The sequence below is a fragment of the Drosophila arizonae genome, chromosome 2, assembly GCF_054131065.1.
Source record: "Drosophila arizonae isolate 15081-1271.41 chromosome 2, UAZ_ARI_1.0, whole genome shotgun sequence".
Lineage (NCBI taxonomy): Eukaryota > Metazoa > Arthropoda > Insecta > Diptera > Drosophilidae > Drosophila > Drosophila arizonae.
The window spans coordinates 30,485,639-30,513,613 of record NC_142922.1 but is presented as its reverse complement, the minus strand read 5'-3'; the positions used below and the strand labels follow the sequence as shown (position 1 = coordinate 30,513,613).

Sequence of the window (27,975 nt, the reverse complement as noted above, 5' to 3'; positions counted from 1 at the left end):
ATTTTAACTATACAAATTAATAAAAAAGTTACAATAAATATCCTTAAACTGTAGGCAATAATTTATTTTTGGTTTTGCATATTAACTATAGTGTATTGATAGGCGTTTACTACCCGGTCATTTAACAGTGCTGCTCCTCGTCTTTAAAGTTGAATGAACTTGATCTGTAATTATAAATACTGTAAAGTACCGATAAAACGGAAGTGATTTTCATGTTCTTTTGACGTTGATTCTTAAACTATAATAAAGCTATTTAAATTAAGAATGATATCAATAAACAGTAATCATATAATTATTTCTTAATGGAAGTTTTATAATAAAGTTGACATATGTATTGTTTGATTTTTACAAGTTTACTGAAGTGTAACATAATATAGTTAAAATTATTTTAAATTAATTTGAGGAGCAGCTTTTCGATATCGATGTACATATATATTCATTGATAAATAAATTAATTTTGGTTTGCCAAGAATCGCTTGTTAAAAATATCGATAGGAAAAATCGACATAGCCTATCAATAATTTTGCCATCCCTTGGCCAACTCATCTTTGCAGCAATTGTCAAATTCTGCTGTTCTGTGTATTAAAAATCGCAAAAATGATTAAATCAACTCTTGCTATTCTTACAATCTTAGGATGTATTTGGCCCCTTCATAGCGTCATGTTTCACTTGCCACCAAACACACAGAAATGTCTTAAGGAAGATATACAAGCAAACCAATTGGTAATGGGCGAATACGAAGTCTCAGATGTTCCCGGCCAAGTTATAGACTATATTGTAAGTTCGCATTCATTTGATTGTTGGTAAAACACAATTATATAAATTGTAATTGCAATAGGCACGCGACACCAAGGGTCACATATTGTCACAAAAAGAACACATTACCAAAGGAAAATTCAGCTTTATGTCTGAAGTGTATGACGCGTACGAAATTTGCTTCATTTCAAAAGTGCCACCACGTAAGTAAATAAATGTGTTTTTTTCTGTTGCGCAAAGTTCAAAAGTAACCTAAATTATTATAACAGATCAACGAGGAATTAGCCAAGAAGTCTCTCTAGTTACTAAAAAGGGTGTTGAAACTAAAAGCTATGAAGGCGTAAGTATTCAACTAGAGACAGTGAAAGAAAGGATTCTTAAGTGAAATCATTTTTTAATTAAAAGATTGGCGAAGCATCCAAACTGAAGCCGCTTGAGGTGGACCTAAAGCGCCTAGAAGATCTTTCTGATTCCATTGTACGTGATTTTGCTCTAATGCGCAAACGAGAAGAGGAAATGCGGGACACAAATGGTGAGCCTTAAAGAAATCCTAAACTACTTCTATTGTATATGTATTATATAAATATGTTTGTTTTGAATTTCAGAAAAAACTAATAGCAGAGTTTTGTTCTTCAGCATATTCAGTATGTGCTGTCTACTTGGCTTGGCAACATGGCAAGTCCTATACCTTCGCAGATATTTCAAGGCAAAAAAACTCATCGAATAGTGTTTAAATTCTTATTCCGAGACGTTACGTACATTTCGCAGAGCCTGAGCTTCAACACCAACCTTCTCATCTTTTCCCTTAAAAATAAAATGTAACAAATTAAATGTTTTATTGTTATTTAAATTAAGTTGGGCGCCGTTCTATATATAAATTTGATGTTACCGTATTTAATATTCATTTAACACACAACAACATTATTACAACGATATATATAAGTAATATTTGGAGATGTAATATACGATTTCCCTTTGGTATTATCCAGGCGATATTTGGCGACATTTGACTATCTAGACGGTGGTTTCTTTAAGCAGTACTCCATTCTCTGTCTCCAGATTGTCAACGCAATTCTCTTCACCTGGCACATTGATGCTTGAGGATATTGCCTTGACCAAAACATAACGGGAGCTTGTCGGACTCGGCGGAATACCAGCGTCATCCACATTCGATTGCTCCCGCCAGAGACTTTCGTCCACGAGGGTTTGATTCATTAATGTCTTGAGTGAATCGAGTGTTTCGACCAAGCAAGTGGGCTTTGTCGAACCTACAACAACAGAAAATCAGTTTTCTGTCCAATTACATTCTTATTACAAAGATATACAAAAAAAAAAAAAAGCTGATACAATAAATACCGCGCAATGAATTGCTGCGCTCAAAATAAAAACAGAATGCAATTAAAAATATAACATGAATTAATTTATTTTTGATAATTATAATTAAAACTAAATAAAAAATAATAAAATAAAAGCTTAAGTGAATATATATATGTATGTCAAAAATACATATACCTATTTGGTAAATCCATTTTAATTATATTTATTTATTTCATCAACTGGAAGCTATTTCGGTTTCTAAGAGTAGCTACCATTCGGTATCGAATCTTTCAATTGTCCTAAAGTATATTGGTATTTTAGAACTGGGCAATATATTATCATTTCTAAGCGAAAAGTTGTTTAAATATGAGAAACATTTTGATAAAGTACAAATCAAATTTGTATTTTCAAGGAGGCAGCCTAAACATAGTATAACATCTTTTATAATTTATCTTAATTATCAGATTTAGCTGGTCTTGACTTGTACTCATAAAGCTATACAGATTCAGTTATTCATTCTTATCAAAATAAGTTGGTTAATTTGATAAGAAAAATAATATTACAGGGGTACCATTTCGGGGGATAAATATACAGACATCTCAATTATATAACAAAAAATAAAGAAATGTTGGACACTGCTGCATTTATCTTTGGTGTAACGACTATCAAAATTATCTTGTAGATAATCTTTTAATTTTTGTTGAAGTTTAAACCTCATTTCCCGTATTTCATTTATTTTTTTTTTTGTATATATATATATATATATACAAGCATGTATTTTACTTTTGGCTAACATAAACAGATACATTTCCAGCAATTTGATTTAAGATTCGTTTTCAATTTGTTGCAATTAAAAATAAATATTAAAACACACCCGCCTAATACATATTATTTTCTTCACTGGTAATTGTTATTAGGTTTTGAATCATATCGAAGAAGTAATTTGCTAATATTTCTTATATACACAGGTATAGTAACAAAAACAGTTGTAAAGATATTAAATAAAACACTAGTCAAATAAAAACAACTTAAAATACTGATAACAATAATATAAATATATTAACTTATATTAGTGAATTGTACAGCACATAGAAAAAATGCTAGGATTGCGATTTGCACTGTTCGAAAGAGACTTTGGGGTGCAGATAGCGTCAACATTATTAACATCACCCTTTCCAACGGCAACCTCACTCCTCTCAGAGGTGTGCTGTCGTTGTAGATCTTCTAAACGTGACTTTAATTGTACAGGAGTAACAGAGTTTCTGGACTGCTGCTTTGCAAGTGGATGGACTGATTGTAGAGAAAATAAGTCATCATTTGCATTGGCATTTACATTTGCGTACTGCTTATCAAGCTCTTCACTGAGGACATCCATGCTAGGTTCATTTTTGCAACTATTACTGGAAGCACTTGTGGTTGTGCTTCTCAGCTCAGGATATGGCGAATGGGACTCATTGCTTTCTGGTGTGTACGGGTCCATATGCGAGCTCTCGACGTAGGTATTAAGATGCTGCGTGTCCATTTGATTGACTATTATATTGTCAGATAATACTACACTATTGGAAAACAACCTATAACGGTGTTCAGCGGGCTGCCTCTTCATCAGATTACGGCACATTGGGCAAATGGCACTTTCATGCGGAGCCTCAAGCTCTGCACTGCAAGAGTCATGATTATACGCTTGTGAACACATACAAACATATATGTTGTCGGAATCAATTAAATTGATGCTAATGCTGGGATGTTTTGACGAGGCTTTATCTCTAGCTTCGTCGTCTCCAGCACTTAAGGCACTCTCTATATTAGTTGTATCGTGTCCGCTGGCGCTGTTTGCGAAGTCAGCTAAATGGCCTTCAGCAAATTCTAAGGGGCAGTCTTTTGATTTTCTTTCATGACTTAGAATTTTACCTTCTGTTATAACTTGACTATATAATTTGCTTATATAGGGACAAGTCGTGTATTTAACGGGTGATGTTAAGTTGTTGTTGTTAGCATTTGTGTGTGTACAACTGCAATCACATGATCTATAAGTACCTTTGTTTGGCTTTAGACGAACAGTTAAGTAAATAGGCTACATGACAAGAAGAGAAGAAAAGAAATATTAGAATTATTAACATAAGTAACGTATTCTCAATGTGAAATAGTCAATTCTTTAAGAAGATCCCATTATCATATAAACACGTCAACATAGTGACCAATTCCTTAGTATATAGCACAGTTTACCAGGTGTATATCGACCTCGAAACAGATAGAAAAACCCACATACTTATAAAGATAAAGATATAAAGAAAAGAAATATAAAGGTATAAAGAAAAATAGACTTATTATAAAAAGGTAAATTTTCAATACATATAAAACAATTTACGTCATTAATTTTGGTTAAAAACTGTATACTAAATATTACAATAGATTGTTCATTTCACTAGCGAGTTATAAAATTACTCTTGACATATCAAAATTGCCTGGTTAGAACACTTTAATAAATTATTACTTGTAGTTTAAACGTATACGTATATCAGAGTGATACCTTATATACATATACATAAGCCCTTACATGCAGGAAATCAAATCATATTACAGCATTATCAAAAATAAGAGCAGTTATTCTTCTGCATATTTGTGAAGTGAATGTGCTTAAATCCTAAATTGTTCGGAATTTAAGCTTGGCCTATAACATGAAATGAGTTTTTTTGATCTCCAAAGTAATCTTTGAAGAATCTCCAAAGGCCCCAGTAGCCACTGCTTAATTTAATGCTAATTTTACTTTTATGTTAGCACTAATGTCTAATGAATAAATAACTAAATCTTAATATCGCTTAATTTTAATAGCATTCTTACCTTATGATCGCCCATGCATACAGACTCTCCAATCATGTCATATTGCCATTCATCAGTGTCAATGATGTCTCTGACCTGTGGAGACATTAAGATACGATCGCACCATGATGGACACCTAGTTGACATATAATCGGTAGGCATTTCGGGATCTTCTTCAAAGGGATATGATGGAATGAAATTGATTGGATATTCAACCAAAAACTCCGCAAGTGGTGCCAGTTCCTTGTCAAACTCTTTCAACTAATGCAATATAAAATTCGAAATGGAAGTGAAGTTTGATAAATATTGTTTGCCATATAAGCGAATTTACCCATAACTCTTTAAATTTGAGTTGATGATCAGCGTGACTAAATTCTTTTTTGCCTACAGTAAGTATGTTGTTGCCATCTGTGTTTCGGTAGTTAATCTTAGTGCTTTCATTTTTAACACTTTGTAGACGATGCGCAGTTAAATTTGTAGTTAATTCCTAAGATAAAATAAATAATTCATATAATATGATGAAGCTATTTTAATAAACTTAACTTACTTTCACAACGCCCGCTGTGTCACATCTGAAATTAAAATCTCCAAACAAGAAAAAGGGGACGGAACCATTTTTGTCATCCAAGTGAAATCTAATTGATGATAAATTGATTTAATTAATTGAGAGATTTAGTATATTTTTTATGTGACGCTCGAAAATATCTTTCATTCATATTATGTTGAGAAATATACTTAGTTGCACATCAACAAAACTTTTATTCTATATAAAAACGGCGGGTTTATGCTTTCGCAGAAAATCAGAAAGATTAATCTACAGAAGCGTAAGCTTACGCATAAATATCTATTTGATCTTTGAAAATAAAATTGGAAAAAAATACAAATTATAATTATCTCGAAATATTAATATATATTTTTTGTTTAAGCAGTGTCTTTGTGAAAAATTATTCATAAAAAATGTGGATGTTAAAGTATTTTATTATTTACCTTTCAATAGTATGTATCAGGGCTCTTCTCCTTGTTTTGCAGTATACAGATGGAAAATCCTCGCATGCAGCCAAATTGGAGGCATCGTGAAAAAGGTGTATATTGACTAGATCAATGGCTGTGCCATTAATTTCCCATCGTGTTCGCATAAATCCTTTTCGAGACCATTTACACTAGATTTAAACAAAAAAAAAGTTAATCATTTATCCATAAAAATTAATGGAAAATCCATAAAACTTGTTTAAGAAAATGGTGTCTCTAAATTTTTGGTTTTTGAATTGTGTCGTCTATTTCAATTACAATAATAATAATGGGTCAAGCTCAGACAACTACTAAAATTTACATTTACTTAAAAGAAAATTTGCATACTTTTATGTTGAAATCAATCTTTTATTTGACGTCAACAACAGCTATATAATATCAGGTTCCTTACTTAGGTTTGCTTAATCATCTTCAATTCTCATTGATGAAAATTTATATTTACTTTAATTGCATTCAATATTTGCCATTTTGAGTTATATTTTAGAAGAATTGTGTTCGTTCATATTGTTTTTTTTTTTTTTTTTTTTTTTTTTTAATCAATTATTGATGTTATTGCGTTAATTAACTTTATTTAATTAATTAAATATACTTACTTCAGGAAAAAAGTGCTGAGGAAACTTGGCTTTCTCCTTGGTAGGAACTGTTTCAATATTACCACAAAATATTTGCTTCTCATTGTCTAGTTGGTTATCATCCCAGCAATGTGTTAAAAAATTCCATATTCTTAAAGTAGATATATTCTTGTGGCCGAAGTAAATATTGCCAAGTGCCTGTTAAAAAAATTAAAAACTTTTTAAACAAAACGGTTGAACAAAATGTAAATCAACTCACTGTAAAATGCTCCGCTGACTTGAAGTCCTCATCCATATATATTCGGACGAATATAAATTCAGTCTTTGCCATTGCCTCGCACAAACGTCGGATGAATTCTTGTACGTTTCCCATTGAATTTTCGTAAGTTTTTCCACCCACTTCTTGTAGATGTAGAGCTAAAAATCTGGGATTGATTTTTGTTATATTCCCGATGAATTCTTCCAGCCATATTGTGAGTAACCTTTGTGGCTGCGCAGTGTTGTGGTTCATGAAATAATTTGCATTCAAACTTATTTACATACATAAAAACATAAGCATATACATACGTGCTTTAGGATACAAATATGCACATAAGTACCAATATGTATTTATACAATAAATTATATGTACGTACATCTTCAAACAAACTTCCCACATTGGCTGTTACTAGCAATATCTTCGTATCTGAATCTGAATTGCCTTTTTTTGTTTCCATTTTATCTGATATTCCCTAAATTTATGTATCTTTTGGTTTGTTAAAGCAGAGAACAGTAGGGATGTAACAAAAAAACAATAATAATTCGATAGCTATTAAATTATCACTATTGTATCGATAAGTTCGAAATTTCGGATAATCGAATGCACCATTTTTGAATATACATTTTTAGATATTTGTGTTCGGAATTGATATAAATTTTATATTAATTATAGTAATGGAAACTTAAGGCTAAAATACAATTAACTCAAATCGGTAATAAAGATACTTAACAAAAATGCTTAACTTGTCATAAATTTAAGAATTCAAGAAATACAAAGAAATTGAAAAGCAAAGCTTCTTGACTCAAGAAATTATAATTTAAAATATTTTCGCTACAGCAGGGCAGCAATGCTAGCATCAAAACCTATGCAGCGCAACTAGAAGACATATAAAATATGAGATATATGACAATTTTCGCTTTGTATAATGTTACAAAATTCCTAAACAAAGACATATGGCAAAATTCATTCATTATTTGTTTGATGACCACCAAAAATAAAAATAATTTAAAGATTTCTTTTAGGAAACTCCAATAAATGTCTCCTCTGTATACAATATTATATAAAAAAAAAAAAAAAACCCTACAATTAGAACAAAACATATTTTTGCTTTAACGCGAAGGCCTAAGTAGCCGGTGAATCATTTTCTTTGATTTTTGTTTTTTTTTTTTTTTTTTTTTTTTATAATAACTATAATGTATAAAAAATAATTAAATATATTTACCATGCTAACGACGATAAGAAATTGAATCAAAAAGAAAATCATGAAATGACAAAACATAAGCAACTTAATAAAATTTATATCTGGTCATCCAAAGAGGCTATGCCGTAAATGTTATATAAAACGAAAGCGTTAAGATATAAATATTTTTATATAATTTTTGATTATTTATATAACGAAATACTATTAAAAACTAAAAAAATAAAAATTCCTAGACTCCGTTCTAGGTAAAAAAATATGTTTCATTTCACATGGTTCACATTTCGAAAGTACTAATAGTTTGGATATATCGTGTACAATTGTTCTCCTACTTATCGATATATGTGAATATCGGATATAAGTGTGATCTCGGAATTTTTGTGGCATCCCTATTTATAGTTACATTTTCTAAGCTGAAATGAAAATTGAGAGAGAACTGTATTTCGTATAGTTAAAGAAATTTACAATGGTTTCTATGCAATTTGTGTTGCAACCGCTTCCAGGGACTGATGAACAATTCATTGAAAGGTAAATCACTTTATTAATATTAATAAATAAATTAGTGCATTCATATGTACATAGTATTGATCATCCGCACATGTTAGACACATGTACATATCTATTTAACTCTAAAATATATATATATATGAAAAACGTACATGTACGTACATGTACGTACATTTATTAGACACTTTTGGCCTTTAAAAATTGTTCTATTATATGTCTGCATTCGAGTTTAAAGTATTACACATATATACATAAACATCGTTGTATGCAGATATAATATTTCCATACACATGCATGCATATATATAATTTATATGCATATTGGCATAAAAAGATATATGTACATGTATATCTACGGGACATAGGCAACAAATTGTGTATGTCGACGTTTGTAATACAGAGGTACTTCTTAATTGTTGCATTCTTATAATCCGCATACATATTCAAAAATGTAATTAAACGGGAAAATAAGTGCAATCAAAAAATGTGTTCGGCATTTTACTACAAAGGACTTGTGTGTGTACTACTTATAAATTGCTTCCCTACATCTAAAGTGTTTGAATTACCTATTGTGTGTGTGTGTGTGTTTTTTTTTTTATTTTTTTTTATAAGAACATAAAGTTGCAAAAATTAGCTGAGCATTGTACTAATGTTATTTTTGTCGGCATTTTTTTTTCTCGAATGTGAGAGACAACTCTAGACAAAAAATATGCGCCATGTCTGTGGAATTCACGTAAATCACTGTAGGGTTTCCAGAACCTTACATATTTTAGATTTATAATCGTGTTTACTTATGGACGTAAAGAGGTTTAAATATTAATATGACGATTGCACTATATCTTTAAAATTATGTCTGTTGTATTTACGTGCATTACTGCAAGGTATCCAAAACTTTACATATTTTAAATTTTGCCTGTGAACATAAATAAGTTAAGGTTTTAATGTAAGAATTGCACTATATGTTTAATAATACATACTTAATTTCCGTAAAATTTTTCATTAATCCAATTTAGAATACGAGAAGTCTCTGATAAAGTAAATCGATTCGGTTCCGGTACTCATAGAATATTTGAGCAATTGAAAATACCTGTAAGGGAGGTGGTAATTGGACCTAACCATATTGGAGTGCTTTTAGAAGATGGAAAAGCATTTCGGGTCGCCTTCTCCATAAATTCTGAAAAACTCGATTTGACCAAATCTGACAATAAATGGTAAATAATCCGATAATAATTTACTCGCAAGAATCATGTTGGTTATGCTTCCTTAAAGTGCGCCTTCTGGTGGAGTAGCGGCAACAAATGCACCAAAGGCACCATCGTCCTCTCGGCCTATGGCTCGCTCTCGTGCACGGCTGCTTCGAGCAACAGGTAGGACAAGCTCAAGTGGTCAAGGCTCTGGATCAAGAAGTACAGGGGTAATAATTGGGGGCAGCTCGTCTAATCGACCCCTTGTAACGGTACCAGCCACATATGTGCCTGAAGAGCTTATTTCTCAAGCTGAAGTCGTATTGCAAGGGAAAAGTAGGAATCTCATTATTAGAGAGCTTCAGGTTTGTTATCTCAAAGAAAGTACTTAATATTATTGCAAATATTCTTATATCCCGCTCTTTAAATTGTAGCGCACAAACCTTGACGTTAATTTAGCCGTGAACAATTTGCTTTCACGCGATGACGAGGAAGCTGAAGACACAGAAGAGGGAGGAGACAACTATGTGCCAGAGGATCTAATTTCATTATTAGATAATGGTTTTTCGGGTGACAATAATAGCGTCATTATTGATCCATCGGATGGACTTTTCTCAGAAGAAATATTTAGTAATTATTCAAGCATAAGAAAGTAAGTATTGCCAAAAAATTTAATAATATTGATGCCTATACTAAAAAAGAAATGTCAAAACATATTTAAATTACCTTAATCCCAGAAGTCCTAACCTACCCAAACCATTGAATAATATTTTGTTTTTATCGTATGCAGCCAATAACTGAAAATATTACAAACGTTTTGTCTGCTGTAACTTAGACCCTTAAGGCGACCATCTTAAGATTAGCTTACTTATAAAAACGTTTATTTTGTAGTCTTCTTTTTGATCGGATTCGTAGTGAACGGAACAGTGCCAGTTCAAGTGGCACAGATAATAATCAGTCCAATCGAACATCGGCTTCGTCTAGCGGTGTCATAGCAGGAAGTGCCAGCCTATCAGCTCAAATATCCTCTGCTAATGCTGATCGCGAAGCGTTTAGCCGATGGCGTGATCGTCAATACTACGGCCCACGTCGCTGGATAAGTAAGGATGATTACACATGGGACAAAGATACAGGTAAATATTCGACTAAAAATTAAATTGAAAAAAACCTACAATATTAAAATTTTATGTAGATCCAAAAAAAAAGGAACCGTCTTCCATACCTTCCCCGATATGGATATCAGAAGAATTACAGCCTTGGCCCGACAAACCATCAACACGTTTTAAGACTATTGGAGCATTGTACTCTGAGTTTATTGCTCTGTCGGAAAATGGAGAACTGCATCAGTGGCGCTGGTCAGACTTGGAGCCGTACAAATCTGATGTAAGTACGGCTTTTTATCAAAAATTCAGCTATGAATTTCGTATTTCGAATTTCAAGCACTTAAGTAGGATTGGAATTCAAATTCTGCTGAATAGTGTTTTCTACCATGAGACAAGTAGAACGCAGATTTTGGAATCATTTTTAAAGATATGCATAACTGTATTAGATCATATCAGATATATAACAAAGTTAATACATAGTTGTTTTTATTGGAATGCTCTATTAGGTAAATCGGAAAGTAAAACCTATTTTAATGCTTAAATCAACTTTTTATTGACTTTTTACAGACGGACAACGTTTATCATCCAAAGACCATGGCCCTTAACATTGGAGAAAAAGTGGAGCTAATATCAGCAAATTTCATTAGATGCTCCGTAGTGACTGAATCGAATCGAGTCGCTACTTGGATGGACGAACAGCTGGGATATCTTGGTGCTAAATTAGAGCATGCTGCTACAGCCTTTAATGAATTCAGCATGGACCCAATTGCAACAATACACGTTTGCTCACTATACACAGCAGTTAGGACCGAAAACAATAATATTTATTGGTGGGGAGTTCTTCCTTTCGATCAACGCCGCTACTTGTGGGATAAATTTCGAACAAAAAATAAGAAACCATTTAAAATGGTTGTCGCAGATATCAACGTAGGATCACAAGTGGTTATGAAGAAGTGTCCTATATACCAAACTGGCTCTATTGGCTTCACGTGCACCAATGGAGTGCCCAAAGTTGGACAGCTGTTAAACTCTGTGTGGGATTTCGCAGACGTTTGTCGCATGAAGATCTTAAATGTCGGCTCAGCTTCGGTGTCTGATAAGACGCAGACTCTGGGAACAATTTCGAATGTCCATAGCGCTATTGCTGACAAGGATAGTTCCAAGACCACTCCCGCACAGCCAACAAGTTCTGGAAAGAGTGGACAAATAAGTTCGACAAGCAAAGAATCTACTGATCGCATCGACATGCCACCTCCACCTTCACCAGCATCTAGCACATGTAGTGATACCGGTAGTGTTACTTCACACAAACGTACCAAAAGAATGACAACTAAAGAAGATGGCAACAGTTGTCAAGAGGGAAGAAAAGACGAGGAGCTATGGCAACTGAAAGACGTCGTATTCGTTGAGGATAAAGTGGGCCCTGTTGGAAAAGTGCTGAAGGTGGATGGGGATTACGTGGCAGTCCGATTCCCACCATTAACTTGCGTCAGTAGCGTTCCCGGACTAAATAGCAAAGATGAAGGAAAGGAAGATGACTGGCAACAATGCCGCCTATTGCGACGCGAAGATGTCCAAGTTTTTCGAACAGCTGTTTCATCACGTGGACCAGATTGGCTACAAAAACAACCGAAAAAAATAAATATTGGTGCCGATCCCGCAAACGCTCAGTTGCTGACTATAGCTGTAGATACCCGTGGCATTCATGTGATTAAGAAGCTGTTCGGCAAGATACATTACAGTCTCTATAACCTGTACAACAGCAAGCAAGAACAAAACTGCCAATTCCCCACAGACTCTGCGTCATTTATTGGAGCCTCTGCCAACAACATTACAATGGCCTGCAATAATGATTGCAACGGCAACAGCAGTACGATTGTGCTGAGGGATGGCAACGGAGCGCTCTATCCACTGGCTAAAGACTGTCTTGGCTCCATAAAGGATCCCCAGTGGTTTGACTTACCACCTGTTAAATCGATTACTATGGCTACAATATCGCTACCGCCGTCAGCATCTTGCATCAATCTTAAGTCGAAAGTATGCATGACCGCTTTGCTTTTCGAAACACAGAAGTTTATGCCACACATACTGCGGTGCGATGTAAAGAACTGCATAGCTCTGCTGATGCGACTCGAAAAGGAAGACCGCAAAGATATTCTGTCGGTTGTGGAAGAGCGTTGCGATGGTAATCGTAATATATTCCATGCCTGCGTTATCATGTGCGCACCCACATCAAACAAGGACTCACAAAACTTATCAGATTTCAGCACCATTAGCTCCGATAAGAAACCTGTCGCATCTGGAGTTTCCATGCCACGTGCAGGACCTTCCTTGTCATATGGCACCGCATTTGGCAATGGAAGTAGCTTTAGCGAGAGCTCGAGCTTCGCTACACTGCCTGGCATGGGCTCATCTTCAGCTTCTGCTTCATTAAGCAGGGAAAATCGAATAAGTCTGCGTGACATGATGAATCGACTGATCAACACTGAACAATCGGAGCAGAATCAAAATCACAGTCAGCAAGCAACGAGTGCAGGCGAAGATCATGCCTATGTTCCAATACCCTGGGGCCTTGAACCAGGGACAGCTAGCAACCTTAGCACAACCGGCGCTCAAAACGCGGCGGATACATCTGATGAAGATGTTTCCAAAGTGCTGCCTTCGTCATCTCAAAACATTGCGTCAAGCAGCAAATTGGGATCTCCAAACTATACATTTGACCTATTACAACGACGCGAGCAAGCCATTCTGATCCTTCAGCACATGTGCGCTAGTGTGGCCCTGCGCCCTTACCTTTACCAAATGTTGAGCGCAAAGGATGCTCAGGGCCAGACTCCCTTCATGCTGGCCGTTTCATGTCGCGCCTACGAAGCTGGTATTATAATATTAAATACCATTCTCAGTGTTTCTGAGCAGGACACACATCTGAAGGAGGCGATGATATTCCCCAGTGGGTCGCCGGCTGATCAGTCCCCTCTACACGTCATCTGCTATAACGACACGTGCTCCTTCACCTGGACAGGTGCAGATCACATTAACCAAAATATATTTGAGTGCAAAACGTGCGGCCTAACTGGCTCTTTATGCTGCTGCACCGAATGCGCACGCGTTTGCCATAAGGGCCACGACTGTAAGCTTAAACGCACTGCACCAACGGCCTACTGCGACTGCTGGGAGAAATGCAAATGTAAGGCACTAATCGCAGGAAACCTTACCAAGCGTTTTGCACTGCTCTGCAAGCTCGTTTCATGCACTGATTTGGTTACCAAATTCAACTCAAAGGGAGAGTCCATATTGCTGTTCCTCATTCAAACGGTCGGACGGCAGATAGTTGAGCAAAGGCAATACCGCTTCAATGTAAGGGTCCGTAATGTGGGCAACACCGGAAATGCTAGTGGAAGCAGCACTGTTATCACCAATCGAAAATCTTCTTCGCTGGACATGGATAGCGACATGCCAGACCATGATCTGGAGCCGCCTAAATTTGCTAGGAAAGCTCTTGAACGTCTTTTGATCGACTGGCAAGCGGTGCGCTCCATGATTATGAGCGGCGCAGATAGAAACGAAACAAATCTAAATCCACACGGTAACAGCAGCGAGGGAGGTAACTCTGAAAGCTTCAATGTTTTCATGCAATCTCAGCATGGCTCCACACTGCTCGACAAGTTCACGCACAGCCTGATAGTAAAATGCACAAGCGACCATCTGGATACTCTGCTGCTGACTCTTGTACGAGAACTGCAGAATTTCGCTGTCCCTGGCCGTTGCAAAGAAGCTGAGGAAGTAGCGAGACGTTTTGTGCGGTCTGTGGCGCGTGTTTTTGTTATCTTCAATTTGGAGAAACAGCCAAACCCAGAGAAACGAAAGAGTCACACTTCATGCAACAAATACGTTCAGAGTTGCGTGAAGGTGTTTCAGACACTTCACAAAATATCAATTGAGGAGCTGTGCGAGGTATCTGAGGCCCTGATTGCACCCGTAAGACTCGGTGTCGTGCGACCTACTGCTCCATTTACAATGTCTTCATCTAATCTGGATGTAAGTTCCCTTTATTGAGACACCGTCAATTTATCCACTGATCCTAACACTCAAATTTTCTTCTAGAACTCGGATGACTTGTTCAGTGTTGAGCCACTGGCGCCTTCCAATGTTGAAGCATCCGCTGAACAGATTGTCGTGCACGATGCTATCAATGTACAAAACCCCAACTTCAATGTGCAACAAAATTATGATGTGGTTGCAATGGACAGTAAGTATATATAACAATTGGATATGTGTATATTTATAACGACAAATTGTTTCTTAGGTCTTCGAGATCCATCGGAATCCGAAGAAATTCCCAATCGAGAATCTAATCTGAGCAACCATGACGATGACTTGATAGAGAATCAGCGCAATGAAGAAGGCATGCAGGATGATGAGAGTGATAACGATTTCACATTCAATGACGCTGAAACCGAATCTGATTCCGATGACAACCAGAGCAATCAAGACGCACAAAGGAGCGTGCAAACTGGAGCAACTGTTGGCTCGGAAACAGGTAAAATCAATTTTCATTCCATACGTATGAAAATAGGTTTATTATGTATATTCTATTGGCACTCAAATGGACGTATTTGCAATCTTAAAGCTCTGTTCGCGATTATTAATTAACCGAAAGGAAATTATCAATCTCTTTTGCTCTGAGCAAATGTCTAGTTCTTTCCCGTTCGAGTCTCTTTTAACGAAAATCATTTAGCAAGTAATACGATTTACGTTCGTTACTTCCGTTAATTATACATACCAATACCAAGACTATTTGCTTCATTTAACTCTGCCAAACGGTAGGGGACAACTTAGAGCGGAAATAACTAAAAGAAGTTTCTGTCCGATCGTGAATTAACTCGTTAAAGGACCGATGCATTCGATTACTTTCAAATTTTTTTTTAGAATGGCACACTTATGTGCAGACATCGAAAACCTACATAATAATATATATAAGTCGTAACTCTATGATATCAGGGTGAAATCAGTACCTATGGCCCTATGGCGGAACCAATTAAAAATTTTTTTACAAAATGTATTTTTCGACTAGAGAGAAAAAGATAAAAAATAATATTGTTTTTGTATTGTATTTTATACAAGTAAACTGTCATTAATTAAATAATTTCTTTGTAGACATTGGTGTTCTATTTTTGGAAGATGAATCTGGGGACTCCTCGGCTCAAGAAGAAGACGGCTCTGAGGATGGCGAATCGGACGACCAATCTGATGAATTTAGTTTCAACGATCAGCAACTTGAGCGTCGAAACGTTAATCCTAATTCACGCAACGATCTCACTCCACAAACCATGCAATGGGCCATCAGAAGCCGAGATAATACTCGCTCCTCTGTGCGCGTCCCAACTGGTTCCAATTTAGTTTTTATTGATCCCATGGCGTTGCGTCGCTCTGCTGTGCCAGCCAGCACAGCTGTCAATACGCCAACTGCCGAGTCTCACACAATGGCCACGACTGCAAGCAATTTGGGCCGCGCTTTTGGTATTACTATACGACAAATATCAGAGCTTTTAGCTATTATGTCTTACAATATGACGAACGATATTGAGACCTCATTGAAGATTCGAATTGAGGAAGCGGTTGCCGTTCAAGTGAGTATCACATATATGATGATGACGGATAATGTATATTATAGTTATCATAAATATAATCAATAACTCTAATTATTATGTACAGGCTTTTGTTGAAAAAAGATTGAAGCCAACATGGGACTGGATGTTCACTGTTATGGATGGAACAGAGGCGCAGTTGAAGTTCGGCGCATATTTGACTAACTACACTGATCCAAATCATCCACTGCATCCGCTCAATCTTAGTGCACAAGCAACCACAAGCCAAGCTTCCACTTCGACTTCTACAAATGTTGGCGTAAATGTAATTGGTGAGTACAAGTTGAGATTGTAGCTGAAACATTTTATAATTACGATTTCATTTGTAGGGTCAAGTTCTCGACGTGATTTCTTCACATATTGCCTGTCATTGATGCGTGCGCATACTTCAGAGCATCGAGATGCACTTCCCGTATTGGATATAACTGCGTTGCGTCACATTTCGTATGTGCTTGATGCATTCGTTTATTACATGCGCAATGATACTAGCTTTTATGATAAAAACGATATATCCGGGCGAGTAAACAATTTGTCAAACTGTATGGAAACAGATGACACGGATGATGAATTGAGCAACATTGAAAGCTCGAATGCCGATAGGCAATGTTCTGGCAACGCATCGGCTAATACGAATATTCGCAGATACGCATTCTTTACCAGGTCTGATTCGACCCTAAGTCTGGGTTGCTCTGCTCCGGACGGGTTTGACTTACCACTTGATATGGCCATGCCACTAGCAGATAAACCGCACCTTCTGCAACCAAATTCAAAACGCCAGGAACTGTTTGCCAATCTACCACTGCACGCAGTACCTACTGCTAAAAACAACGCAGACAAAAGTAACACTTCCCATCAGGGATCTATTGACCAACCTCCAACTAGGTTAGGCTTCTCAAATTTTATGAAAGCTGATACGCCAGCAAATGAGAATGATGTCAGTCAGCGCATAACAGAATCTGAAAATAATGTTGAAACTATCGAAGTAAAAGAAGACAGCAGATCTTATAAGGACGACGACACTGGAGACTCAAATATTTACGTTCAGTTAAAGAAAAAACAGTGCTTGGATGATTCAAAATCACATAAAGGGTCTGAAGGTAAGTTTCCTTTTTCCTTTAATTCGGTTAGGCGAGCGAAATTATAATGCTTAATGTGAAAAATTCATTTTTGTTCAATAGCTGCTAATTCATACTCTAAAGATCATATTGATTCAGAGGATGTACAAATGATCGATGTTTCGGCGGGACCTAGTACATCAACAGATATTTTAATAACAACTCGTCCAGAAGTTATTATTGCACCAAGCCAAAGTCGCATCAGGGATGAAGTGTCACCAATACAGAGCTCTTTATCAGTATCAGCAGTTCGTAGTGTTATTGTTCGAGCTGGAACATCGAATCTGAAACTTGAATCGGACGACAATAGCTTACCCGAATGCAAAAACTCAACCGCTGCTTCCACACCACACCATCTTAAATGTGATAATTGTCAGGAGAAGTTGCCATCGCAGACTGTTATGTTTCCCATCCGTGGCTCTTTGTTTTACAAGAGTAGTTCTTCAGAGTTGCCATCATGGAACTTTCTGCTCAGTCGGTGGAAATTGGCTCTTGATCTTTTTGGACGTGTTTTCATGGATGACGTGGGTATGGAACACGGATCTGTATTGCCAGAATTGAGAGGTTTCCCAGTGAAGGAAATGCGCTTTAGACGACATATGGAAAAACTGCGCAATGGACAACAGCGAGACTTAGTCCTCTGTAAGCTTGAGCGAAATAGGGAAAGCCTAATAATCCAAACCTTTAAGGAACTAAATGCTCAATTCGGCACACAAAATCGACGAGCTCAGCCACCTATAACATTTAACAGAGTTAAGGTGACATTTAAGGACGAGCCCGGTGAAGGTTCAGGAGTTGCTCGCAGTTTTTACACTTCCATTTCGGAAGCGTTGCTGGCAAGCGCAAAAATGCCAAATCTTGATTCTGTGCAAGTGGGTGGTACACACAGCAAATATGGAGTACCTTTCTCGAGCATACTACGCAGCCGAACCGTATCCGGTTCAAGTCGTGATCCCCCGACATTGCAGCGACGTGGAACCGGCAGCAAAATATTGTGGCGTACAGCTCGAGAACGAAAAACATTAAATGTAGATGCTAGACCATATACTCCATCGTCTAGTACAGGTAAAAATGCAACTTGTCAACACTTAAGAGAATTTTTATATATATTCTTTAATCCACTGTTTATTTAGATAATAACACGGCTGAGGGCTCAAACGAACATTTATCTGTCCACCTACAACAACTTGGCGAGCGTCTGTATCCCAAGGTAAGTAAATGATTGAGTAACCTTTAAACCAAAGCTATAATTTTAATGTTTTCTAGATCCACTCAATAAACTCGGTGCACGCTGCAAAAATAACTGGCATGCTACTGGAAATACCCACTCCGCAGCTTCTATCAGTTCTGTCTTCTGATGAAACGCTTCGGCAAAAAGTTAACGAGGCGGTTGAGATAATCAACTTTAAACTGAAATCGGAAATAAACATGCAGAGCCAACAGAAAAAATCACCATCTGCTGCAACTGAACCGATAGAAGACGATAATGAGCCATTATTTTACTCTCCGGGTAAACGTGGCTTTTATACTCCACGACAGGGTCTTGCGTCATTCGAACGTATTAATGCATTTAGAAATATTGGCAGGTTAGATCACAATTATTTTTGTTAGATATATAGATTTGTAATCTATTTATTTTATTTTTTCTTAGACTTATTGGGCTATGCCTTTTGCAAAATGAATTGCTCCCACTGTTCCTTCAAAGACATGTATTAAAATATATGCTTGGCCGAAAAATTAAATTTCATGACCTCGCATTTTTTGATCCAGCCTTGTATGAATCATTTAGACAGATCATACAAAATGCCCAAACAAAGGAAGGAGAAGAAACCATCAACCGAATGGAGCTTACTTTTGTGTAAGTATCCAGTGGACCTTAATCTATCATTAATGTACATGTATTCAAACTATGTTTTTCTATTTACCATAGCATTGATCTGATGAAAGAAGAGGGTTGTGGCAACCGTGAATTGATACCTGGCGGACGTGATATACCCGTAACGTCGAGTAACATACTTGAATATATTAGACGTTATACTGAATATAGGCTCATCAAGTCACAAGAAAAGGCTCTTGAGGTTAGACATACAAAACTCATTCTATTTCTGTATTCATTAACAGATGTGTTTGCAGGCTTTAAAGGATGGTATTTTTGATGTTTTACCGGACAACTGCATGAATAGCTTGACTGCGGAGGATCTACGTTTACTCTTGAATGGTGTCGGAGATATCAATGTTTCAACACTAATTTCATATACAACATTTAATGACGAATCGAGTGAAGGCCCTGACAAGCTATTGAAATTTAAAAGATGGTTCTGGAGTATTGTTGAGAAAATGAATACGCTAGAGCGCCAAGATCTGGTATGTGTTAGTTAATTATCTTAGAATAAATTTGCTTAATTTATGGTTATTCCAGGTATATTTCTGGACAGGATCACCAGCTTTGCCAGCCTCAGAGGAAGGCTTCCAGCCCCTACCATCTGTCACTATTCGACCAGCAGATGACTCTCATCTTCCTACTGCAAACACTTGTATATCCCGACTGTATATTCCTCTCTATTCCAGCAAATCAATTTTACGTAGTAAAATGCTGATGGCCATTAAATCCAAAAATTTTGGATTCGTTTAAGCAAATTATTACCAATTTCTGGTTTACGTTATTTTTGCCGTATGTTTGCTTATGCGAATTGTTCTTATATTTTTGGTATTTGATAAAATTTTTTAAATATGACTATTCCACATTTGTAACCAAACACACATATGTATGTATCTCCATTCCTTCAATTTGGTTCTGACATTATAAATATTGCAATAGTTCTGGTTTAAGATAACGTCTTTGAAGAGGAATTCATAAGGTCATTCATTCCTTCATACAGTTCGACTGGATAACAAAAACTAAGGAAATGTTAAAATGAACAAAGATTAAGATGTAGGAGTTAGGTCAAGTTTGCTTTTATTATTACATTTATTTAAATGTAGGAAATGTAATAAACTACAATATATAAATATGTATATTAACCAGGGAATAAATCTATAATGGTAACCTAAATAAAAAATAAAAATAAAAATATTAACAATAGTGTTTTATTTAAAAGCTTTTGGTGTATGAGTATAGTAAGTCTATTACTTTTATTTTGTCACTTGTTATCAGATGCGTGTAGACATGGGAATTTCCCAGAAACATGTCAATCTGAACAATACGCATATAGCAAATAGTCCAACTTACATTACTATATTCGTTAACCAACAGTGAAACAAAGACTCAGTTATATCAGTGCGGGTCATGAATTACACATTCATGTCTGGCTGCAGTTGTTACACATTTTGTTGGTAACTTATCAGATGAGCGCAGTTATAAAACAAGTAAAATATTCTGCAATTAAAGTACCTGGCTTGGATCGGCTCAGTTTGTAGACGCAGATTCCATTTTTATTGAGTTTTGCAAGAAATCATCTGACCTAAATGTGAATCAAACTATTTGTATATTCAACAACGGATCCCGCAGGCAATTAGTTTCTTTTATTTTCGAAATGTAAGATTGTGATGGTTTTATAATATTACTTTAAAATCAACAAATTTTAATCACATATAAGAGGCATGACAGCTTCAAAGCTTAATACTTTTCAGCATTTAAAAATATTGTGTAATCCAATTTCTAGGGTACTTTTTCCATGTTCCAACTAACTAATCTTTACATAAAGCAATGGTGAAAACTAATATACTCACTTCATATTATATCTGCTTTCTGCAAATGAAGTGGACATATATAATGAACCGTTATTAAAGACCCTACTATTGAAGGGCAGCAGAATGAAATATTTGCATCCTGGCTTTGACCTACATTTGCGAATAATTTATTATGCCTTGAAGAACTAATCGTATAGAGCCTAGATTCATGATCGTGATTATATTTCATTCGAATCGTCTATTGCGAATCGAATCGTCTATGCGAGCCCCTAGCTGGACGTCTGTTTATGGTAATCATAAATATAAATATGCACAAGACTTCTTTTGCCAGCCGCATACTTTTGAGCAGCTGCAGTCGCTGCACTCCTTGGGTATGCGCGTAGGGTATAAAGAGCGCAAATTAAAACGAATATATAATACAATGGAGCTTTTTCTTTTCTTTTGAGGCATAGTTGAAATATTTACGTTTTTCAATTAAGACTAATTTGTTCTACAAATTGGATAGTGAAAGTTTTGTAACTCGCGACAATTCCAAAAGAGTTCGAAGCGGCTACTGCACGTATCGAGCAATCTGACAAACACGTAGCGGGTATGCAGCGCTTTCTTGCATACTTAAGTGAGTCCGCACCGAAAACGAAATAATCATTTATACATGCCAATCCCTCAATTGCATGTGTGTGTGTGTGTGTGTGTGTGTGTGTGTGCAGTATCGACCCCAAACTCTTACATCCGTGGTTTAAAACATACTACTCGCCATACGCAACGTTCATTTCAGTTTTGGTTACGACTCCACGCATTTCTTGGCTCTCAGTGCACCAAAAATCAAAAATGAAACGGAATTTCGTGATATTATTCGGGTTTGTGCTGTGCACAGGTGCATGGGATATATCCGCAGGGCAGGACACCTATACGGATGCTTTGCAAAACTCACATAACACAGATCATGGTGTGTGAATCTTACATAACTGCGCCTAAAACAAACATTTATAGAAAGCACGAAAGCGGTGAACTGTTTAAAAAACAAAAGTGAAAATCCCTTCTCTCCTCTCCTTCAGCTCGATTGTGGTTGAAAGTGAAATTGATGTATGGAAGTGCATTTGAAGTATAATAAAATGGTCTTAAACGACTTTCCATTATATGAATCAATCAATCCTTACAAAAAATATGAAGGCTGATTAGACGTATGTCAAAGACGAGGCCTAGGTCTAATACTTCGATGTGCTTTGAAATAAGTTTATGTGAAAATAACATTTACTGTACATAAAATATATTTACTGTTTTAAGTGTTCTTTATTTATTTGTTCGTTCTTTAATCATGATGAGTACGAATTATTCCTTCGTTGTAATGAAATGATATTGGTATTATACAATTTACATTTCATACTTTATAAAGACTAATTTTTATATATTTGAAATATATGCTAATCTATTGTGTCTCTAATTTGTTCATAGATGGTCTTGGCGGAGGCTATCAGTATAACCCGCCACCAGATAATAGCTATTTGCCCCCAGATAATAGCTATTTGCCTCCAGCGCCAACACCCCCGGCTCCAGTCTACGGTCCTCCGCCCGTCCCATTCTACAACTCCCCCCCGCCAGTGTACTATAAGCCCGCTCATCCTATACCATATCAGGCGCACGATTCAATTTTAGCAAAGCTTAAGTCTAAAATAAGTCTGCTAACTCTCGGCAAGATCGTCTTGAAACTCTTAATATTCAAGAAAATAGTTAAATTTATCGGCATCATTTGCTTGCTGCTCGTTTTGCCCAAGCTGAAGCATATGTTCACCGATAATATGTCAATGGAAGACGAAATCAACAGCAAGCACGTGGAAACGGATAAGGGTAAGGCTTAAGGAATGGGAGTTCATTTAAATATATATTTTAATAAATATTTTATTTCCAGAAAAACTTCAAAAACATATTGATAGTGTGTATGATTTTATAATGAGCTCCATTCAAGCCTTTGAGGAAGAAACTACATAACAGTTTGATAATAGTTTTAGATTTGTATCTGCAAGAGTATTATTTATTTATTTATTGTAAATTTGTTTTGTTTTTAAAAACGAAATACCTATTTATGTAAACAAATAAAAAAAAATTCAAGTTAACATCGTATATCGGAAATATTTATTCCCTGACCATTAGCAACCCAAGATATAAAATATATAAACGTATTGTACGCGATAAATTTTATTAAACACAAAAAAACACATGTAACAGAAGTAGTTCAAGACAAATTGGTTGAAATAATACTTAATTTCTGTGAAATGAATGTTAATTTGTATGATGATTTTAATAATCATTTCGCCGATTTTAACGAATAAATTCTGTCAATATTTATATTTAAATTCCATGCGGAACAAGTATTGTATATTGACCTGTGCAATGTCATACACAATAAACTCATTGTACAACAACGAAGACTTTAACTTATCATCGGTGATGGGCTTTCCCAGAGGTATTTCAACTCCATCATCTCGAAAATGCGACTCTTTGGGATCGGGCATCGTGCGGCCGTGGCCAAAGCAGCTGTGTTTGCCCTTGGGCAGCTCGGTTACATACTTGGCAGCCGTGCATTCCATCATGTCGCCCAAGGCCACTTCGGACAGCATCATAAGACCTGTAGAGTTCTGCTGACTGGTGCAACAATAATTGGCCGACTTGGACACCATGTCTGCGAAATAAATGCCCTTGCCAAACATATAGCCTGTTGGTGGGGCTTCGGGTGGCGCAATTTTCAAGCCGTGAGACAAAATTCCCACAAAGTTTGTCAGACGCGAACCGTGCCAAAGCAATTTTCGATTATGTAGCTTCTTGAATGGCTTAAACCGACGAGCTTCACCTTGACGGGCTACCTTAAAGACGTCAATTATTTCCAGCTCGTATGAACTATGTGTAGATGCATGCGTATTCTGCACGTAATTTTTGAGTAGCTTAAACTCGTCACTCTTTTTATCGATCGGCTCCAGTTGTGTTTTCAACTTTTCGTAATGCTTGTCTAATGGATTCTTTTCCTCCGAAGTATCTTCGTGCTTTATTAAATTGTAAGCAATCTCAATCTCAGACAACGAATCCAACATTTGCCTTAAGCTCTCCACCTGCTCTATGGTTTCAATCAACGGTGGCGCATGGACTCCGAAGCTGTGAGGAATCAATGTGTAGAACCGATTAGTGGCATCAATAAATCTAGCATTGGACCCGCTTAGCTGAATCAACTCGTAAATTTCATTGACAACAGTATACGCTGACTGAATTTGCTTCAAGCTCAGTTTGCCCAATGGCATTTTTTCCATATCTATGTGAAATTCCATCATTGTTTTTTTCATAGTGTCGACATCGAATATAAGCTGTACTAATTTCTGAACCGCAGGATCCAGTTTAGATGGAATATTATCAAACTTAGATTGTTTTGATTCATCACCCGCATCGTATTGAACATCAATCGGATACATTCGACCCGGCATTTTGACAAAATTATTCCTGTTCCTAAAATCATTGCCTGTCTTATCTGCATACACATCGAAAAAGCATTGCTTAGCATCGATTAGTGAATGGAAGTCCTCCAGTTTTGAGTTGCCAATAGTTGTGCCAATACGACCCCAAGACCGATAGACCCAATACCTATATATAACAATTTGGAAAGGTATTTTAGATACTAGTATTGAAATGCTATAATTCAATAACTTACTTATTTTTCGTGTCGGCCTCCAAAAGTTGTAGTTTATAAAACGAATTTTTGTTTCGTTGTATGTCGGTTAAGCCAAGTACAACGTTATATTTATCGTCACCTTTGACATAGACGTGCGCAACATTTTCCAGACCACTCCCGGGGTCAACTACCAGTCCATTCTTCATTTTAAGAGTAACCGACTTTGGTACCGACTTTGTGTAAATACTCTTTGACTTCGAGCTCTTTATTTCATCTTGAGGCAATCGAGCGGCTGGGTCTGTTCCCCAGTCACAAAGGGTCATACTGCTTATAAAGTTGAGGGCGCCACTGCTGTCAGACTCGACGCAATCAAGGTACTTCATAGGAACTATGTGTATGCCAAGCTCCTTCGCTTTAGTTATACGAGAGCTCAACTTTTTTACTTCTTTTTCTGTGGAAATCACAGCAATGGTGCCGTCTGTGATCTTGCTGTCACACTTTCCTCCCAGCTTAACGATTCGTTTTTTAATTTCCTCCTCTTCTTCCTTTAAGCCCACAACTGAGAATTTAAAGTTATATAGCGCAGGCTTTTCTCGTTTAACTTTAGGACTGCAATAAAAACGAAAGCGATGTTTTCAAAACAAATATTTCAATACAGATGTATCAGTTTAGGGATGTCTAACAAGTATTCTTTTGAATTAAATAAATATTTATGATCTAACTTTACGGAATTGAACGCTTAAAAACGTGCAGAGACAAACAATAAATTAATAAACATACATACGTTTGCAAAGCATGCAAATAATTTCATAATTGCCTGATTGCTTACCCATCAAGTTCATCTGGATTTTTCTTTATGGCAATGTCCTTAGCAATAGTTGCTGCACTTGGAGGAATGTACTGAATAATACGCGTTTCGGGTTTTTTTTTGTAGGAACTCAAAAAACTATACTCGGACTTCAATTCATCTGGGATTTTGCATGCAGTGCGTTTGGGCTCAGTTAATAGCTGCGTGCATTTGGTCCATTCAGAGATATTTCCATTGCAAGAATAACCAGATTTGTTGAATATGAATTGAGTACTCTTGCACTCCGGACAGGGCTTTATAGCGCCAAAGGCCATTAGATCTGCTGCTTGATCTAGCAGCTTTTCCGAGTCACCAGGAATGGGCTCCTGTGTATTATATCTCAATAACTTTTCAATATCGTGCTTTTTCATTTCTTTCTTTATATTATCCCGATATTTAAACAGAACATCATTTTGTTTCTGTAGTTTCTTCATCTTTTCTTTTTCCTCGGCTTCTATATTTGGTTCCAGTTTTGGCTTCTTGACTTCAGGCATATCTTCAGATTTAAGCACTCTGTAAATTATTTATTTCAAATATTGTTTTAATATTAATTTCCTCCTAAACTACAGATATATACAATAACAAATAACGTTTTACTCACGGTAGAGTCTTTAAGACTAGTTCCTTATCCTCCTTTTTCAATGACTTATATCCGGGTAGATTTTCACCACTATCAAACCACCCGATATCGGTGCGCATTTGGGCAAAGCACTCCAAATGATGCCAAACCTTTTGCCCGCCGTATTTCATTCCAACTTCAGTATCGTAAACGGTTTTTGATACCCTAATTTCGTCCTTGTTTATTTTTAACTCACAGCCACGACATCCTGCGCGACTTGATTTTGAGTACTCAATACTAAAATCTTTAAGTGCGGCCTGTTCGGCCTTCGAACGTTTGCCCGATTTGCTGGCAACAACTACTGGTCCAGACCCTGAAAACGATGGATTGATTACAACTCTACTTTATCCCAAAACATTGAGTAAACCAACCAATCATTTCCTTAATTTCAGTTTGGTCTGCGAATCGCAAATTTTCAAAGTTCTTAATATCCCCCACAGAAGCCGGCTTTTGCTTCTTAAAAAAGCAATCCTTGTGAAACCAATTTGGCGTTTTCCCATCATGAAAGGCGGACTACAAATATGAAGATACAAATTGCAAAGTCAAATAAAATTACAATTGAGATGGTATATATGCAATTAAGCTATTCGATGGCTTGAATATATAACACATAATAATTAATAATGTTATAAGAGCGGCAATTCGAGTTGGATTTGTGTGATCGGCAATATCGCTTTCCCTGTGCGCTCTTCACATGTACTTCTCATGTGATGTGCTGATTCCATAAACGAGGCCTCAAGTTGCCAATAGGATTTTCGGATCCAATGAACGAATTTCGTGCATTTACATACATATGTATGTAAATATCAAGAAAATAACGATTTTGCCCTTAAAACAGAAAATTTTATTTACTTGTAAGTCGACTGGTCACGGTATTATCAATCGGAGATAATTACTTCGTCAATGAAGATTGTTATTAATTAATAAAACAATCGTTGATAGATCAACTCAAAATCGCAGTCAAATTATTGTTATTACGTTGCCGGGTATATGGTCGACTAGAAATGTATTGACATGCATCAACATGTCAGTTGCTTGAATTTCACCATCATTCCGATACGTACTACTACAAATGTAAATCGCTATTGATTCGGTACATAGTTGATCAAATATTGTTGCAATTCCTAACAAGTTAATTAGACTGGTTTTATTGTATATTGTTATAGTCTTAGTGGGTTATTCCAAATTGCACTGCCAAACAACTTTACATGCATCAACTTACCTGAACCATCACAGCAATCCTTACAACATCCTTTGGAATGAGAGTTTTGCATCCTTTACAAGAAGCTCGACCTGTTTTTGAATATTCTACCATGTAGGGCAACTCGACATCCATCTTTCAAGTTTATTTTTGAAGTATAAGTAATGTATTTCGCTACAAGCAAATTTAACCGCTAAATCCTCTAATGAAACGCCAACTTTTATATCGATACATTTTATACAAATCTTACATCGATAAAAATAAATGAATGATCATAGTTTTCTTTTGAAACTACGGAATAAAACAATATCAAAATATACGGGAATCGTATTGTATATATATGAAATCTTACAAACAAAAAATCATAGTTTTTAATATATAAATATATATTTCAATTAATAACATGATGCGAATATGAGACGGGTTTTACTTAATTATAGTAGTTAATGATTGAATTGTGGG

The 27,975-nt window shown here is 36.2% G+C and overlaps 5 protein-coding genes across 11 annotated transcripts; 3 read left to right on the top strand and 2 right to left on the bottom strand.

Moving 5' to 3' along the window:
- Window positions 1-511: 511 nt before the first annotated feature.
- On the top strand, window positions 512-1,587 carry bai (Transmembrane emp24 domain-containing protein bai). Its single transcript, XM_018017967.2, has 5 exons — window positions 512-777; window positions 839-959; window positions 1,026-1,096; window positions 1,162-1,288; window positions 1,362-1,587. Exons 1-5 carry the CDS (start codon window positions 598-600, stop codon window positions 1,481-1,483), a joined length of 621 nt encoding a protein of 206 aa, XP_017873456.1. The 5' UTR covers window positions 512-597; the 3' UTR covers window positions 1,484-1,587.
- Window positions 1,576-7,299, bottom strand: 5PtaseI (inositol polyphosphate-5-phosphatase A). Of its 6 annotated transcripts, XM_018017962.2 has the most exons (9): window positions 7,127-7,296; window positions 6,751-6,981; window positions 6,513-6,689; window positions 5,878-6,050; window positions 5,438-5,525; window positions 5,222-5,377; window positions 4,912-5,151; window positions 4,108-4,144; window positions 1,576-2,024 (listed from the first exon to the last, which is right to left on the bottom strand). In XM_018017962.2, the coding sequence occupies exons 1-9, from the start codon at window positions 7,205-7,207 to the stop codon at window positions 1,771-1,773; spliced, it is 1,437 nt and encodes a 478-aa protein (XP_017873451.1). In that variant the 5' UTR covers window positions 7,208-7,296; the 3' UTR covers window positions 1,576-1,770. The 6 variants fall into 6 exon arrangements, with proteins under 6 accessions (XP_017873451.1, XP_017873452.1, XP_017873449.2 ...); XM_018017963.2 differs by lacking the exon at window positions 4,108-4,144 and having other exon boundaries at window positions 1,731-2,024; window positions 7,127-7,295; XM_018017960.2 differs by lacking the exon at window positions 1,576-2,024 and having other exon boundaries at window positions 2,055-4,144; window positions 7,127-7,299.
- An 856-nt stretch (window positions 7,300-8,155) lies between these two features.
- hyd (E3 ubiquitin-protein ligase hyd) lies at window positions 8,156-20,584 on the top strand. The gene is made up of 19 exons (XM_018017956.2): window positions 8,156-8,476; window positions 9,468-9,665; window positions 9,724-10,003; window positions 10,073-10,290; window positions 10,530-10,771; window positions 10,831-11,021; window positions 11,309-14,779; window positions 14,846-14,990; window positions 15,048-15,281; window positions 15,899-16,371; window positions 16,457-16,661; window positions 16,719-17,486; window positions 17,568-18,569; window positions 18,638-18,714; window positions 18,771-19,090; window positions 19,156-19,362; window positions 19,435-19,582; window positions 19,638-19,868; window positions 19,924-20,584. The coding sequence occupies exons 1-19, from the start codon at window positions 8,415-8,417 to the stop codon at window positions 20,134-20,136; spliced, it is 8,685 nt and encodes a 2,894-aa protein (XP_017873445.1). The 5' UTR covers window positions 8,156-8,414; the 3' UTR covers window positions 20,137-20,584.
- Window positions 20,585-21,926: 1,342 nt separating this feature from the next.
- Window positions 21,927-23,312, top strand: LOC108608971 (uncharacterized). Of its 2 annotated transcripts, XM_018000666.2 has the most exons (3): window positions 21,927-22,140; window positions 22,647-23,039; window positions 23,101-23,312. In XM_018000666.2, the coding sequence occupies exons 1-3, from the start codon at window positions 22,023-22,025 to the stop codon at window positions 23,178-23,180; spliced, it is 591 nt and encodes a 196-aa protein (XP_017856155.1). In that variant the 5' UTR covers window positions 21,927-22,022; the 3' UTR covers window positions 23,181-23,312. The 2 variants fall into 2 exon arrangements, with proteins under 2 accessions (XP_017856155.1, XP_089318069.1); XM_089461943.1 differs by lacking the exon at window positions 21,927-22,140 and having other exon boundaries at window positions 22,613-23,039.
- Window positions 23,313-23,369: 57 nt separating this feature from the next.
- Parp1 (Poly-(ADP-ribose) polymerase) lies at window positions 23,370-27,766 on the bottom strand. Its single transcript, XM_018017958.2, has 6 exons — window positions 27,535-27,766; window positions 26,684-26,825; window positions 26,295-26,625; window positions 25,676-26,206; window positions 24,886-25,455; window positions 23,370-24,818 (listed from the first exon to the last, which is right to left on the bottom strand). The coding sequence occupies exons 1-6, from the start codon at window positions 27,646-27,648 to the stop codon at window positions 23,528-23,530; spliced, it is 2,979 nt and encodes a 992-aa protein (XP_017873447.1). The 5' UTR covers window positions 27,649-27,766; the 3' UTR covers window positions 23,370-23,527.
- Window positions 27,767-27,975: the final 209 nt, after the last annotated feature.

Bases quoted from the DNA above. Each gene is read 5' to 3' on its own strand.
- Parp1 (XM_018017958.2), bottom strand. From the start codon at position 27,648: ATGGATGTCGAGTTGCCCTACATGGTAGAATATTCAAAAACAGGTCGA. The intron at 26,207-26,294 runs GTGAGTAAAACG...AATAATTTACAG, and splicing joins CTAGTCTTAAAGACTCTACC to AGTGCTTAAATCTGAAGATA. The intron at 24,819-24,885 runs GTAAGTTATTGA...TGTTATATATAG, and splicing joins GAGGCCGACACGAAAAATAA to GTATTGGGTCTATCGGTCTT.
- bai (XM_018017967.2), top strand. From the start codon at position 598: ATGATTAAATCAACTCTTGCTATTCTTACAATCTTAGGATGTATTTGG. The intron at 778-838 runs GTAAGTTCGCAT...TAATTGCAATAG, and splicing joins GCCAAGTTATAGACTATATT to GCACGCGACACCAAGGGTCA. The intron at 1,289-1,361 runs GTGAGCCTTAAA...TTTGAATTTCAG, and splicing joins GGAAATGCGGGACACAAATG to AAAAAACTAATAGCAGAGTT.
- LOC108608971 (XM_018000666.2), top strand. From the start codon at position 22,023: ATGAAACGGAATTTCGTGATATTATTCGGGTTTGTGCTGTGCACAGGT. The intron at 22,141-22,646 runs GTGTGTGAATCT...ATTTGTTCATAG, and splicing joins CTCACATAACACAGATCATG to ATGGTCTTGGCGGAGGCTAT. The intron at 23,040-23,100 runs GTAAGGCTTAAG...TTTTATTTCCAG, and splicing joins GCACGTGGAAACGGATAAGG to AAAAACTTCAAAAACATATT.
- 5PtaseI (XM_018017960.2), bottom strand. From the start codon at position 7,207: ATGGAAACAAAAAAAGGCAATTCAGATTCAGATACGAAGATATTGCTA. The intron at 6,051-6,512 runs GTAAGTATATTT...GTTTAAATCTAG, and splicing joins CTCAGCACTTTTTTCCTGAA to TGTAAATGGTCTCGAAAAGG. The intron at 4,145-4,911 runs GTAAGAATGCTA...CTTGTCATGTAG, and splicing joins TATGCATGGGCGATCATAAG to CCTATTTACTTAACTGTTCG.
- hyd (XM_018017956.2), top strand. From the start codon at position 8,415: ATGGTTTCTATGCAATTTGTGTTGCAACCGCTTCCAGGGACTGATGAA. The intron at 16,372-16,456 runs GTGAGTATCACA...TATTATGTACAG, and splicing joins AGGAAGCGGTTGCCGTTCAA to GCTTTTGTTGAAAAAAGATT. The intron at 19,869-19,923 runs GTATGTGTTAGT...TGGTTATTCCAG, and splicing joins CGCTAGAGCGCCAAGATCTG to GTATATTTCTGGACAGGATC.